This window comes from Anolis sagrei, chromosome 6 (genome assembly GCF_037176765.1).
Source record: "Anolis sagrei isolate rAnoSag1 chromosome 6, rAnoSag1.mat, whole genome shotgun sequence".
Classification (NCBI taxonomy): domain Eukaryota; kingdom Metazoa; phylum Chordata; class Lepidosauria; order Squamata; family Dactyloidae; genus Anolis; species Anolis sagrei.
Genome location: NC_090026.1, coordinates 15,456,270 through 15,470,262, shown reverse-complemented (window position 1 = coordinate 15,470,262; position 13,993 = coordinate 15,456,270). Strand labels below are relative to the sequence as shown.

The following is a 13,993-nucleotide window of genomic DNA, read 5'->3' as shown; positions in this document are numbered from 1 at the left end:
TATCTGTGTCCACGGAATGCCGCTAAGTGTTTCCTTCATTTTTCGGAAATCACCTCTCCTAAAGTCCAAAATGCGGGTTTGACTTGTCTTGGATTCGGCCTTCCTTTGTACCTCAAATTGCAGGAACACATGGTCACTTGCCCCTAAACATCGGACCACTTCAACCGCATCTATCAGGTCCTCCGCGTTGGTTAGGATGAGATCAAGAGTAACCAACCCCCTTGTTGCCTCTTCTACCTTCTGGACCATGAAATTGTCTGCAAGGCAAGCAAGGAATTTGTTGGACCTTGTACTCTTGGCCGAGTTTGTTTTCCAGCAGATATCGGGATAGTTGAAATTGCCCATGACTACTACATCTCTTCTCTGTGCCTGTTTGGTCAACTGTTGGCAGAAGACTTCATCAAGTTCTTCCTCCTGGCTTGGGGGTCTGTAGTAGACGCCTACAACGACATCTTTTTGAGTCCCAGTTCCCTTGATTCTTATCCAGTTGCTTTCAAGCTGGTTTCCCGGATTGCTGTATTGCATCTCTTCTGCAGCATAACAGTTTTTGATATTCAGGAATCTTGCCACTGAAAGGCAGCAGCTAAAGTCCTGGCAATTTAAAAGCAAAATCACTTTGTCAGAATCGCTGCGGTTCTTCAGTGAGTCTAAAACTTGTGTTAGCAGACTGGATCTTAGCTCCTGGTAGAGTGGACAGTGCAGGAGAATATGCGGTATGGAGTCTAGCTGTCCTGTGCGGAGTTTTTGATATATAAGGCTACTCCGCCTCCTCTCCCCTTTGTTCGGTTTCTGTGAAAGAGGTTATAGCCCTCCATGTCTACATTCCAGCGATAGGAGTCAGCTCACCAGGTTTCAGTGATGCCTATGATATCATATTTGTGGTGTTGTGCTAAAAGTTGGAGTTCATCTTGTTTATTTCCCATGCTCTGTGCATTAGTGTAAAGACATGTGAGCCCCTGAGATCTTCCCCCAAGCTGTTTAATTGGGATTATTGTGCTTTTGGAACTTGGTCCTCGTTGTGTTTGTGCAGCCCTCCATTTAGCTTTCTGGCGGTTCCCTGAAATTGTGGGTAAAGTAGTGTTCGCAAGGCTGTTGTCCCCCTCCCCCAGTGGACCTAGTTTAAAGTGCACCTAATGAGGTTTGCGAGTCTGTGAGCAAAAAGCTGTTTTCCTACTTGTGTGAGATGCACCCCATCCTTTGCCAGTAGGCCATCCTCCTGGAAAAGCAGGCCATGGTCGAGGAAGCCAAAGCGTTCCTCCTCACACCATTTTCTAAGCCAGTTATTGACCTGCACTATTGTTCTGGCCCTTGTAGGACCGTGTCTTACAACTGGGAGGAGGGATGAAAAGACCACCTGTACATGACATTGTTTTAGCTTTGTTCCAAGAGCTCGAAAATCATTTATGATCTTTTGAAAAGTATGCCTAGCAGTATCATTGGTTCCTACATGAATCAACATGAGGGGAGGACGGTGATGGGACTTGAGGAGCCTGGTGAGCCTCTGAGTGATATGGTGTATTTTTGCCCCCGGTAGGCAGCATATTTCTCGAGCCATCCCATCTGGTCTGGAAATGACGGCTTCCGTTCCTCTAAGGAGGGAGTTGCCTACTACCAAGACCTGTTTACATTCAGGATTGACAGGGTCCCTTTTGTGCAATGTAGTGTGTAGGTCCCCAGAAAAGTGATCCTGTTGATGTGAATTGTAGAGGTGTAAAGTGTTGTCTTCCTCCTCGACATCCCTGGTGCATTCGTCAAGGACAATCCATTGAGATTCATCCAAGAGCCTATCGTTCTCCTGTATGTGTTCCTGTTGCACCTGATCTATGGTTGGGGATGGTACACCTGCACGATTGTGTAAGTGTGAATGTTGTGAAGTGTTGTCCCAGTCAGGGCTATCCCCCGCACACTGATCAAGGATGAGCCACTGGTCAATATCCAAGCCATTCTGGTCTTCCCCAATATGTTGTATTTCTTGGTCAAGTGATAGTTGTGTGAGAATTTGGAATCTATTGTGCAACTGCAGCTGAGCAGAAGTATTCTGAGGAGGCTTCCGTGTCCTATGTCTCCTTCTAAGGGTGACATTCCTCCAAGCCTGAGGGTTGTCCATGTCTGAGGTGTTCTCCTCTTGAGCCTCCCCATGTTGTTGGTGTGATATGGGCTGTGCAACTAAGACAGCGTGCTGTGTGGTGTCTAAGAACAGCTCAAGTTCCTGAATGTCCTTAAGGGTCTTAATACGTCCTCAAGTTGTTGGATCCTGTGTTCCATGGGAGTGATCTGTTTACACATGGGACAGATGTAATTGAGTAATTGTTGCATGAAAAAGCTGAACATGCCACAGCTTGTGCTCGCGTATAAGCTGAGTTTTTAGACCTTTTTAAAACTGAAAAAGCCCTCCCATGGCTTATAGTCGAGCCATGGCTATTTATTATTTTAGACCCGTCGCAAACTAGGTTCCTGCGGGAGAAAACCTTGCTAGCATGTCCCTGACGTCACGAGACTCCGCCTCTCTCCCCGCCCCTTTCTCCGCCCCTTTCTCTTTGCCAGCGTGGTTTTTCCTTTGCTAGGGCAGCATTGCCCGCATTTTCTCTCCGTTGGCAGAATTCAACTGAGAGAAAATGCGGGCAATGCTGCCCTAGCAAAGGAAAAACCACGCTGGCAAAGAGAAAGGGGCGGAGAAAGGGGCGGGGAGAGAGGCGCAGGCTCATGACGTCAGGGACGTGCTAGCAAGGTTTTCTCCCGTAGGAACCTAGTTTGCGACGGCTCTTACTCTGCTGTTATTATTTCTATTACATTTATTATTTTACTCTATTATTATTATTATTATTACATTTATCATTTTATTCTATTTATTATTGTTGTTATTACATTTATTATTTTACTCGATTAATATTGGAAGGATACGTAAGCACATTTACATTGAAGAAGGTTAGAATAATGGTTTAATCACTTGGACAGTCTTATCTTAAATTACAGCTATATGTAAATATTCAAAAACATTTAACCTACTGATGCCTTAATTAATGTAATTTTATTGGTATCTATTTTTATTTTGAAATTTACCAGTAGATGCTGCATTTCCCACCCTTGGCTTATACTCGAGTCAATAAGTTTTGCCAGTTTTTGTGTGCTCAAATTAGGTGCCTCAGCTGATAATCGGGTTGGCTTATACTCGAGTCTATACAGAAGTTCAAATTATTGACAGCTCGGTGGTGAAGACTAGGTTCTGTCCAGCTTTATAGGATTATGCTGATTCCCCATTTAGGGATTCTAAGTGCTTCTCTTCATTATGATGCCCCACATCTAAAAACCTTCCCTGCCATTGGCTTTGTAAATCCTCATAAAGGCAAGCTCCTTTTTTACTTCTAAAATAAATGTTATTAAATTTGACTGGAAGATCGATTCGCTTTTGAGGTTAACATCAACAATCTTCTCCACACCGTGAACTTTTGCCTCTTGGCCCTCATTGTGAAGAAGAAAATCATTCCAAGGGCGTGACAACAGTTTTATTGACATTTACTAATGTACTAATATTGGTAAAATAGTAAAGAAGACAAAAGGAAGATTATAACGACAATAACAATAACAATCATGTTAAAAGATATGTTGCATTCCTTCTCCTGCTCCCCTTTTCTGCTACAACAGGACAACATCATCTTCCCTTTACAAACAGTGTGAGGGAAAGATATTGTAAACTATTAATTTATCATGAGCAAAAATCTATCCTTTACATTCTCTGTTTCCATCCCATACCTTCCTGTTTAGTGACTATCCACTATGCAGAGAGTATTATGGAGCAGAGAGCTGTCATTTAAATGTATTCCCCTATTTACAGAAAAAGGAAGATCTGAGGAGAACGCTGAAGAATTAAATCCATTTTTCAAATGCAGTCGCTGTCCAATTTGGGTAAGCTGAAATCATCTGATCCATATTAATTGCGTGTGGGAATAATGCACAGATAGATGCATTTTTAATGGGAGCTATGAGATTTAGCTTTAGAGCTCATTGTGGAAAGGCTCACTATCACCAGCTCACCCCACTACCACCTCCATAGACTTATTTACATTGGGCTCATCCAGGCTAGTAATTAGTGCTGATGTATAACACATTTAAAGTTGCTCCTTAAAACTTTGTGTTTTTTGTTGAGTCTCCATCCAAACACTTTACTCCAATAGAAAAGTGACGTATTCTCCTTTTATTTAAGGGCACCTTGTTGCATCTCCAACAATGGCATGAATTGTCATGTTAGATAAAGGTGTGTCCAGTCGTCTTATATCCCACCTCATAGAGTTGGGTTTCTAGATGTGTGACAGAGGGTGGGCTCTTAGGGTCCCATGAATACAGACCACACCACGTATAGAGGAACCTTTTCTGACTGGAAGGGATGGAGCTCAGGCCAAAGGATCTCTGTTAATTGCTCTAACTTCAGATGAGATGGCTACATCAAAGGTGACTGTTTTGTTACAGAATTTTGCAGAAAACATCCAACCTGAAACAGTTTCAGACCCTCAAGGGGGCTACAATATGTACAGGTGAGTACATGAATATCTATTTTTGGCCAGTGGTTTTCAAGCTTTTTTGTTTTCTGGTCTTTTTTCCCTCAAAATGTGGAAGCAATCACTGCAAAAAGCAAAAAACTTGACATTTACAGGTGCGGGAATATCTCAATTTTGAGGCCAAATATGCAGATATTTGTATGTCTGTATGTTCCTGAAATCGGAAATCACAGGATTTTTTGTATCTGGGTTTGTTCCCAGGTATTATTATTATTATTATTATTATTATTAAACTATTTGTACCCCGCTAGCATCTCCAAAGGACTCGATGCGGCTTACAAAGGCCAAGGCTCAACACAACAACAGCATAACAACAACAATACAATTCAAAGCAAATCAAAAACATAAGCAATAACAACAAACATTACACCATAACACAGTAAAACTAGGGCCAGGCCAGTGATGGGTACAGATTAAAAAGTGCTGGGTGTGACAGGTGGTATGTTGGATTTCTGGGCAAGTGCAATGTGCAGAGAATCTTAAACTCCAGTAAAGTGCTTCTGGGACATAGTGCTGGGGTTTTCCTATTCTGGAAAGGCACATCGGAATAGCCAGGTCTTCAAGCTCTTCCTAAAGACTGCCAACGTGGGTACTAGTCTAATGTCTTTGGGGAGGGTGTTCCAAAGTCAGGGGGCAACCACAGAGAAGTTTGTTCCTAATTGGTCAGTTCCTAAAAAGAAGATGACAAAAACTTTTTCCCAGGAAGAGGAACTTTGTCCTTCACCTGTTTAATGAAATTTGTGGCAGAAAAATGAAGTTCCTGGGGTGCAACAAGTATTTTCACATTAAGTAGTACACAATGAAACAGGAATGGACACTTTCAAACCTGGAACAGAATGTCATCATTACTGTAATTACTCAGACCTTGTATGGCTATCTGTGCAGACAGGTTTCGTAATGTACTTGTACCCGGGAACAACAGGATGATGTTGCTGGGTTATACATGTCGGTTCCTCATTGGGTGTATGCTGACAGCAAGGGTAGAGTTTAGTAAATGGCAAAAACGTACTAGTGGCTGTTGGAACATGGATGTGCTTGAGGGGAATGTAAATACCGAGAGCCAAGGTTATGCAGGTGGCTAATAGAAGTGGCCATGTATCACCAGGAATAATACCCTATTGAACCATGTCACAAGTACACAACTAAATCTGTCTGGACAGATAGCCAGGCAGCTAGGCTCTAAAAAACATCAATAATTTATTTATTTTATTTATTTATTACAGTTACTTCTACCCCGCCCTTCTCACCCCCGAGGGGGGACTCAGGGCGGCTTACAAAAAAGGCACAATTTGATGCCTATGTCAAATATACATACATACATACATAAAAGCAATTAAACAGTTAACAGGTTAAAATCATCAGTACATAACACAATAGTAAACAATCTCATGCTCAGTGTTCAGAGTTCCATAAATCCATTCCATTCCATCAATTCCTGCCCATCATCAAGGTCTTTTCTTTAGCTGCCAGAATGTCCAAAAGCCTGGTCCCACATCCAGGTCTTCAATTTTTTTCTGAATGAAAAAAGGGAAGTTGCTGGTCTAATCTCCCCGGGGAGTGAGTTCCACAGGTGAGGGGCCACCACCGAGAAGGCCCTGCTCCTCGTCTCCGCCAACCTCACTTGTGATAGAGGCGGGGTCGAGAGCAGGGCCTCCCCAGAAGATCTTAAACTCCGAGGTGGGACGTAGAGGGAGATCCGTTCGGACAGATACACTGGGCCGGAACCGTATAGGGTTTTGTAGGTCAAAACCAGCACTTTGAATTGTGCTCGGAATTGGATCGGCTGGCAGTGGAGCTGACACAACAGGGGGTGGTATGCTCCCTGTATGCCGCTCCGGTGAGCAATCTGGCTGCCTCCCGCTGGACTAGTTGGAGTTTCCGAGCAGTCTTCAAAGGCAACCCCACGTAGAGTGTGTTGCAGTAATCCAATCGGGATGTAACAAGAGCGTGGACCACCGTGGTCAGATCCAACTTCCCAAGGTACGGGCGCAGCTGGCGCACAAGTTTTAATTGTGCAAAAGCTCTCCCGGCCACCGCCGAGACCTGGGGTTCCAGGCTCAGCGATGAGTCCAGGATCACTCCCAAGCTGCGAACCTGCGTCTTCAGGGGGAGTGTAAGACCCATCTAACACAGGCTGTAACCCTATACCCTGTTTGGCCTTACGACTGACCAGTAGGACCTCTGTCTTGTCTGGGGTCATTTTCAGTTTGTTAGCTCTCATCCAGTCCGACACAGCAGCCAAGCACCGGTTCAAGGTTTGGACAGCCTCCTTGGTGACAGGTGGAAAGGAGTGACAGATTTGGACATCATCTGCATAGAGATAACATCTCATTCCGAAACTCCGGATGATCTCCCCCAGCGGCTTCATGTAGATGTTAAATAACATTGGGGACAGAATTGAACCCTGTGGGGCTCCACACAACAACGGCTGTGGGGCTGAGCAGGTGTCACCCAGTAACACCTTCTGGGACCGTCCCTCAAGGAAGGATCGGAGCCACCGCAGAGCAGTACCCCCGAGCCCCATGTCCATGAGGCGCCCCAGAAGGATACCATGATCGACGGTATCGAAGGCCGCTGAGAGGTCCAGCAGAACTAACACTCCCCCTGTCAAGCTCCCGGCGAAGATCATCTACCAAGGCGACCAAGGCTGTCTCAGTTCCATGTCCCGGCCTAAAGCCAGACTGTGCCGGATCTAGATAATCAGTGTCTACCAGAAACCCCTGGAGTTGTGTTGCCACCACACGTTCCATGACTTTGCCCAAATAGGGGAGATTGGAAACTGGCCGATAGTTGTCGAATTGAGTGGGATCCAGTGATGGTTTCTTCAACAGCGGTTTTATAATAGCTTGTTTTAAGCTCGCTGGAAACTTCCCTTCCTGTAAGGAGGCATTAACCATCACCTTCACCCACTCTGCCAAACCCCCTCTGGCTTCTTTTATCAGCCAGGATGGGCAGGGGTCTAGGATGCATGTGGTAGGTCGCTCCTCTCCAAGGATCCTGTCCACATCCTCAAGCTGAACCAATTGAAAAGAATCCAACAAAACTGGACAAGCAGATGCTCCTGTTATATCCCCAGAGACTGCCGTTAACATGACGTCAAAACCCGACCGAATCCGCTCAATTTTATCAGCGAAGAATCGAGCAAATGCTTCACAGTGAGCCACCGAGTTATCCGAGGCCTCGCTTTTTGGCGGATTTAACAGACCCCTGACAACTTGGAAAAGCTCAGCTGGATGATTCTTCGCGGATGCAATATTGGCTGTAATGAATGTTTTCTGAGCCGCCGTTATTGCCACACCGTAGGACCTTAAGAAGGCATTCAGATGTGTTTGGGCTGGATTGGTGGGATTCTGGCGCCACATGCACTCTAACCTCTTCTTTCGCTTCATTGCTGCCAGCTCCTCAGTAAACCAAGAGGCTGGTTTAGCTCGGTTGCTCGAGAGGGGGCGTTCTGGAGCGATTGTGTCAATTGCCCTGGTCAACTCACTGTCCCAGTGAGAGACCAGAGCATCGACAGTGTCGCTAGCCAAGGAGGTGGAAAAATCCCCAAGAGCCGTCAGAAAACCATTTGGATCCATAAGTCTCCTGGGGCGGACCATTCTAATGGGTCCACCACCCCTGCGGAGGTTAGAAGGCACAGTTAGTCTAAATCTGATCAGGTGGTGATCGGTCCATGGCAATGGAGCGATGGTCAGCTCCTCCAACCCGTCACCCCTGAGAAAAGACCAAATCCAAGGTGTGCCCGGCACTATGGGTGGGACCAGATATTAGTTGGGACAGGCCCATGGTTGCCATGGCGGCCATGAAGTCCTGAGCCGTACCAGAAAGAGAGGCCTCGGCATGGACGTTGAAATCTCCCAAGACCAGAAGCCGTTGGGAACTCAACGCCATGTCTGAGACCACTCCTGCTAGCTCAGGTAGGGAGACTGTAGTGCAGCGGGGTGGTCGGTACACTACAGAATCCCTATCCTGTCCTGGTCACCTATCCTAAAGCCGGCACATTCAAAAGAAGATGATTGTGGGATGGGACACCTGATCAGAGGGATAAACTCCTTGTAGACCACTGCGACTCCGCCTCCCCGCCCTCCAAGCCTTGGTTGGTGCTGAACAGAGTAACCTGGTGGACAGAGTTGGGATAGATTAACCCCTCCCCCCTCGTCCAGCCAGGTCTCTGTTATACAAGCCAGGTCAGCTCGTTCTTCTTGAATTAGATCTTGGATAATGGAAGTATTTCCATTTACTGACCTGGCATTGAACAGCACCACTTTTAGCTTGGAGGGACCACCATCCTGGCACCTCAGTTGTATCTTGTCAGGAGAAGGTTTTGAAGTCACCAATCTATTTTTGTTAATTTTGGGCCGGATTGTAACATTAATTTTTGGAATTGCCAATGTCCTATTGTGAATTTTGGAACGAATTTGATTTTGTCTTTGATTCTTAGCATCTTTAGAGGTTGCCAATTTGTTATTGTAAATTTTGGGCCAAAATGGGTGTTTTGTTCTCCCTTTCCCGTATCTCCCTCTACCTGTCACCACCTCTATGGTGGCCCCCCCACCCGCAGCTCCCCCCGCCCCCCCCCCCCCCGGGGAAGCTCCCTCAACTTCCAACCGTTGTTATCTCAGTAACAGAAGCTTGATTATAGTTATGGTTACCTGTCTCTGGATCCCAATATTCCCGCCCCTTGATACTACCTACTCCTTCCAGTATAGTAAAAGCTGTAAAGTGCACTTGTGCTGATGACTGATAGAATATCAATAACAGCAAGGATAATGTAAACATTGACATAGGAGTAAAGTGCTGATGGTTAACAATATATATAATTAACTCCAAAGTGACGGTGCAGGAACTCAGAGCCTTTGTATAAAGTGCAACGGTCATAACCACTTAATCTGATAATTTGGGACGGGTTAGTAATGGCAAGGGTTCTGGCAGGAAGATCTAAAGTGCTTAAATTAAAGTGACTTAGTACTGGAATAGTTCTATAGTGCAAAATAGTGCAAAATTATGACAAAGTTCTGTTCCTGGCTTGAAAGTGTGTGTTCCTGTTTGATTGTACAGTGCTGACTTGGGCAGGAGTGGTTTGTTTGTGTGGCAGATGCTTCATGAAACATCTGGAGGGCACAATTTTTCTGGCCAGAACAAAGAATTGAACTTTTGGAGTGATCTGCATATCCGAATCTCCGCACATCTGCATCTCGCTGTTTTTAAAGCAACGGTGGAAGTCCTGTGGCAGCCATCTTGGGAGCCTCTAAATCTCAAAACAAAGCATAAGAAATCCTAGGACCAACAAGTCTGTATGTGGACCTCTTTTGAAGTCCTGGGATTTTTTGCTCCTGTTTAAAACCGGTGATTTAGTGCTGTCTGGAAGCACAAGCAGAGGCATAACTGTATAATTGGCTAAGAGGCCAGTTCTATAGGTCAATCACTCACCTGTGTCTCATTCAGATGAATAAAAGAAACAGATAATTCAAAAAGTTATTTCATATAAGTTGCAATGTGATCCTAGAGTACTTCAGACCTCTTGGAAAAATATCAGTTGAAACTATATGGACCCCTGCTCAAAGTCTCTTTCCCTTTTGTCTTGCTTTTTATTGTTTTCAGATTGAACTGCACCAAGATCGGTTCCTTCCGCTGCTGTATTACTGATCTGATATTTGATGTGAGAGCAGCTGTCACCTTCATCTACTACTTTGATTTATGGTCAAAATATCTCAATGAAGAGCATAAAAAGCACTGGGATATTGTGGGACCTTTGCTCAACATCCAGGCAGATGCAAAGGAGGCTGTGGCAGCCGTTCACTTTCCTCACTTCCTTTGTCTTGAAGGTATAACAGGACACAGAATTTGAATATACATAAGCACAACTGGAGGAATCTTAAAGGGGAGAACCAACTAACAGCTGTGCGCCTGCAGATTTCCTAGTAAAAGCCCAGTTTAGAATATTATTTTTAAAAGTTAATACATTTGTATTTGTCCTAAGACTAATGTAAGATTCACCGTGACTTTTATGCATATTTTAACAATAATAGCAACTCATATAGAACCAATTACTGGAGAAAGAGTAGTCTCACTCTTTAAGCAGAGGTTCGGAACTTTTTTCATCAAGTTAGGGGTTCACCTAAACGTCTACAAGGGTCCTTTCCATGATATTACAAGAAGCATCTGACTTATAAATGATTCATAAATAAGAACGGGGGTGAGACAACAGGAAGTGAGCTAAATCTGCCTCTAGGAAGGGAAGTTCACTCTTGGAAGAGTCATCATGGAGAAAAGATGCCTTCACTGAAGCTTCCTCACCAGTTCTTGTTTCCAAAACCAGTCACATTTTTCAAAGTCCAATCATCACAGGGACAGAAAGTGAGTGAAATCTTCTGAACAGGGACATAGACTGCAAACCAACCACCACATTTGTGTTAACCCTTCCCTTTGCTCTCCAGAGCTTTAAATATATACATTTTTGGTTGGAATTACACTTTAAAATGTACCTGTTCCGACTTACGAACAAATTTAGCTTAAGAACAAATCTACAGAACCCATCTTGGTCACAAGTTAGGGACTGCCTTTATATGTATGACACCCAGCCCTCCCTCCTTTCCTTCCTTTTTATCACCATTTAGAAAGGTCTGAGATCTGCAAAATACAAGATGAACAAGATGAAACTCGATAGCCAGCTGGCAGTTTTGACTAGGGTCCCTTTCTACACCGGCATATAAAATCCAGATTACCTGCTTTGAACTGGATTATATGGCAGTGTAAACTCATATAATCCAGTTAAAATCAGATAATATGTATTATTTGATTTGATCATCTGGATTATAAAGCAGTATAGAGGGGGCTTAAAGTTATGTTTAAGGTACAGCTTACCTGTCTGAAGGTATCTCTCTCGATCCGGTGGTGCAGAGTGTTAAAGCACTGTGCCGGCAGGACTGAAGACCAACAGGTCGCAGGTTCGAATCCGAGGAGAGGCGGATGAGCTCCCTGTATTAGCTCCAGCTCCTCATGCGGGGACATGAGAGAAGCCTCCCACAAGGATGATAAAACATCAAAAAAATCATCCAGACGTCCCCTGGGCAACGTCCTTGCAGACGGCCAATTCTCTCACAACAGGAGTGGTTGCTCCTGACACGACAAAAAAAATCTTCGTCGCAGGCGTGCCTGGCGGGGACGAGAGACAGGGCCTTCTTAGTGGTGGTTCCTTGGCTATGGAACTCCCTCCCTAGGGATATTAAATCAGCCCCCTCCCTCCTGGCATATCAGAAAAAAGTAAAAACCTGGCTCTTCAAATAAGCTTTTGGACTTGCAGCGTAACAGATAACATGGAACTAGGAAAAAGTGAGCATGGAATGGCTTAAACAATGCTTCTGGAAAATGAGTTAACAGGAAGTCACTGGTGATTATATGTTTTTAATTATTTTTATTTGGTTTTTATAATGTATCTTAAACGCTTTTAATTGTATTTTATGACTGTGCGGCATCAAATCGCTGCCAATTTGTAAGCTGCCTTAAGTCACCTTCGGACTGAGAAAGGCAGCATAGAAATACTGTAAATAATAAGAATAAGAATAAAATAATAATACAGTCTGCACATGACAGGTGCTTAGAACCCTTGGGCACTTATAATACTGTAATTCTACTTGAAATTCCATAGTTCCGTCATCTGGAATCCTGGGCTTTGTAGTTTGAAGGTGAGTTTTGCAAGCCTCAGCCAGCGGACTCTAGCTTTTTACAAAATTACAACCCCCAGGATTTCATAAAAGACAACCACGGAAGTGGAATCATAATGTCAGATGACTATTAAGAAGCTATCAAAGCATACAAAAAAGAGAGTTCAGTGTTTATTCAAACACAAGATGTAGCATAAGGTATTTCTATTGTTATGTTTTGAACCAGGACTGTGTGAGCAAAAGGCGTTAGTAATGAAAGAGCTTTTTCCACATCCAGTGTCCTGAGCCAGCTGCTGTGGCTAGAATAGGTTTCCTCTGTATTCCTTTGTCAGGTAAAGGCTGTCCTGACATCTATCTGGCACATTTTGTTGAAGAAGGCATGAGCTTGGAGAAGCCAGACTCAGTGGGATCGTATCATGCGGAGTTGAAAAATCCTGTGTTTTCTCCTCGTGGAGTTGTTTTCAAGAGACCATGGTTTAGAAGAAAGATAAAAGTCCATGCGGTGGCCCTACTGTATCAAGACCTTCGAGTACAAAGCATGAAATTACACTTCTACCTCCTTCCCAATGACTCTTCCTTGAAAAAGGTAATTGGGAACCTCTAACTTCCCTAGGTGTTGCTAATGAGAAAGATCACACTGGACTGGCATGGCAAACCTTACATCAGGTCATGTCCTCATGACACCCTCTGTAAAAGTTTTCTTCAGAAATCAGTAACTTAGAGATAAGGGCTGTGAATTGATTGTAAACCAGTCTGTAGTACATAGCTTCTGCTGACAAAAAGTGTACAGCTTTTGGTGGAACATGTAATCGGTCTTCTCACAGCTAAGTTTCAAACAGGAACCATGCTTTCTACAAACTAAAGTTTGCAAAGGTTCTGTAGTTAAGTTGCTGAAGAGTCAAATGTTCAAATGAGCCAGTGCCACCATCCCACTTGGCCAGCACTCCACACTGGAGGGAAAAGGGGACACCACTGACCTGTGTTGTATTTTTGCTCCTAGCTATTGCTGCACTCCTTTATCAATATCAGAAAAGGTGCCTATGTAGTTTGGAGATGGGAAGGGGGTTGCCTTCCTCCTTTCCTCTCCAAATTGTGCAAATATAATAATAATAATAATAATAATAATAATAATAATAATAATAATAAAATTTAAAAAAACATGGCTGTGGCTCACAAATGGGATTTTGAAAAAGGAGACGGAGAGCCAAGAACAAGCCATTAGAACAAATGCTATCAAAGCCAGAATTGAAAAGTCAATGACAGATCCCAAATGTAGACTCTGCAAGGAAGCAGATGAAACAACAGATCACATCCTCAGCTGCTGCAAGAAGATCACGCAGACAGACTACAAGCAGAGGCATAACACCGTTGGTCAGATGATTCATTGTATGATTCAAATACCATCTGCCATTTTACAAACACAAGTTTGCAACACCAGAGCATACTTTTAGAACCTTGTGCAGTAAAGTCCACTCTCATTGCCTGTCTCAGAAGTGATCTTGTTTTCTCTTCCCAGGCTGTCAATGAGCTTGAACTGAACTATGCTTCACAGAGAATTCGGAAACCACCTGAAACCCTGAAGGCTCTAAAGATCGGCTCCTGCTTCTCTCTGCGAAAGATGACTGATGTTGCCATCTGTCCAGAGGTGAGACTCAGAGGCTACATGGAAAGATGGGAAAAACCTATATACCTCTATCTATGTTCAATTGCCTGTGTTGTCTGTGTATAAATTGCATTGAATGTTTGCCACATATTCTGTGATTCGCCCTGAGCCCC

The 13,993-nt window shown here is 44.0% G+C and overlaps 1 protein-coding gene across 1 annotated transcript; it reads left to right on the top strand.

Moving 5' to 3' along the window:
• The first annotated feature begins 3,628 nt into the window (after positions 1-3,628).
• On the top strand, positions 3,629-12,697 carry LOC137097291 (caspase recruitment domain-containing protein 8-like). Its single transcript, XM_067469533.1, has 5 exons — positions 3,629-3,903; positions 4,465-4,529; positions 10,155-10,378; positions 12,550-12,653; positions 12,686-12,697. Exons 1-5 carry the CDS (start codon positions 3,775-3,777, stop codon positions 12,695-12,697), a joined length of 534 nt encoding a protein of 177 aa, XP_067325634.1. The 5' UTR covers positions 3,629-3,774.
• Positions 12,698-13,993: the final 1,296 nt, after the last annotated feature.

Coding starts and splice junctions, on each gene's coding strand:
- LOC137097291 (XM_067469533.1), top strand. CDS start 3,775: ATGCAGAGAGTATTATGGAGCAGAGAGCTGTCATTTAAATGTATTCCC. Junction 3,904..4,464: donor GCAGTCGCTGTCCAATTTGG/GTAAGCTGAAAT, acceptor GTTTTGTTACAG/AATTTTGCAGAAAACATCCA. Junction 10,379..12,549: donor TCACTTCCTTTGTCTTGAAG/GTATAACAGGAC, acceptor TTCCTTTGTCAG/GTAAAGGCTGTCCTGACATC.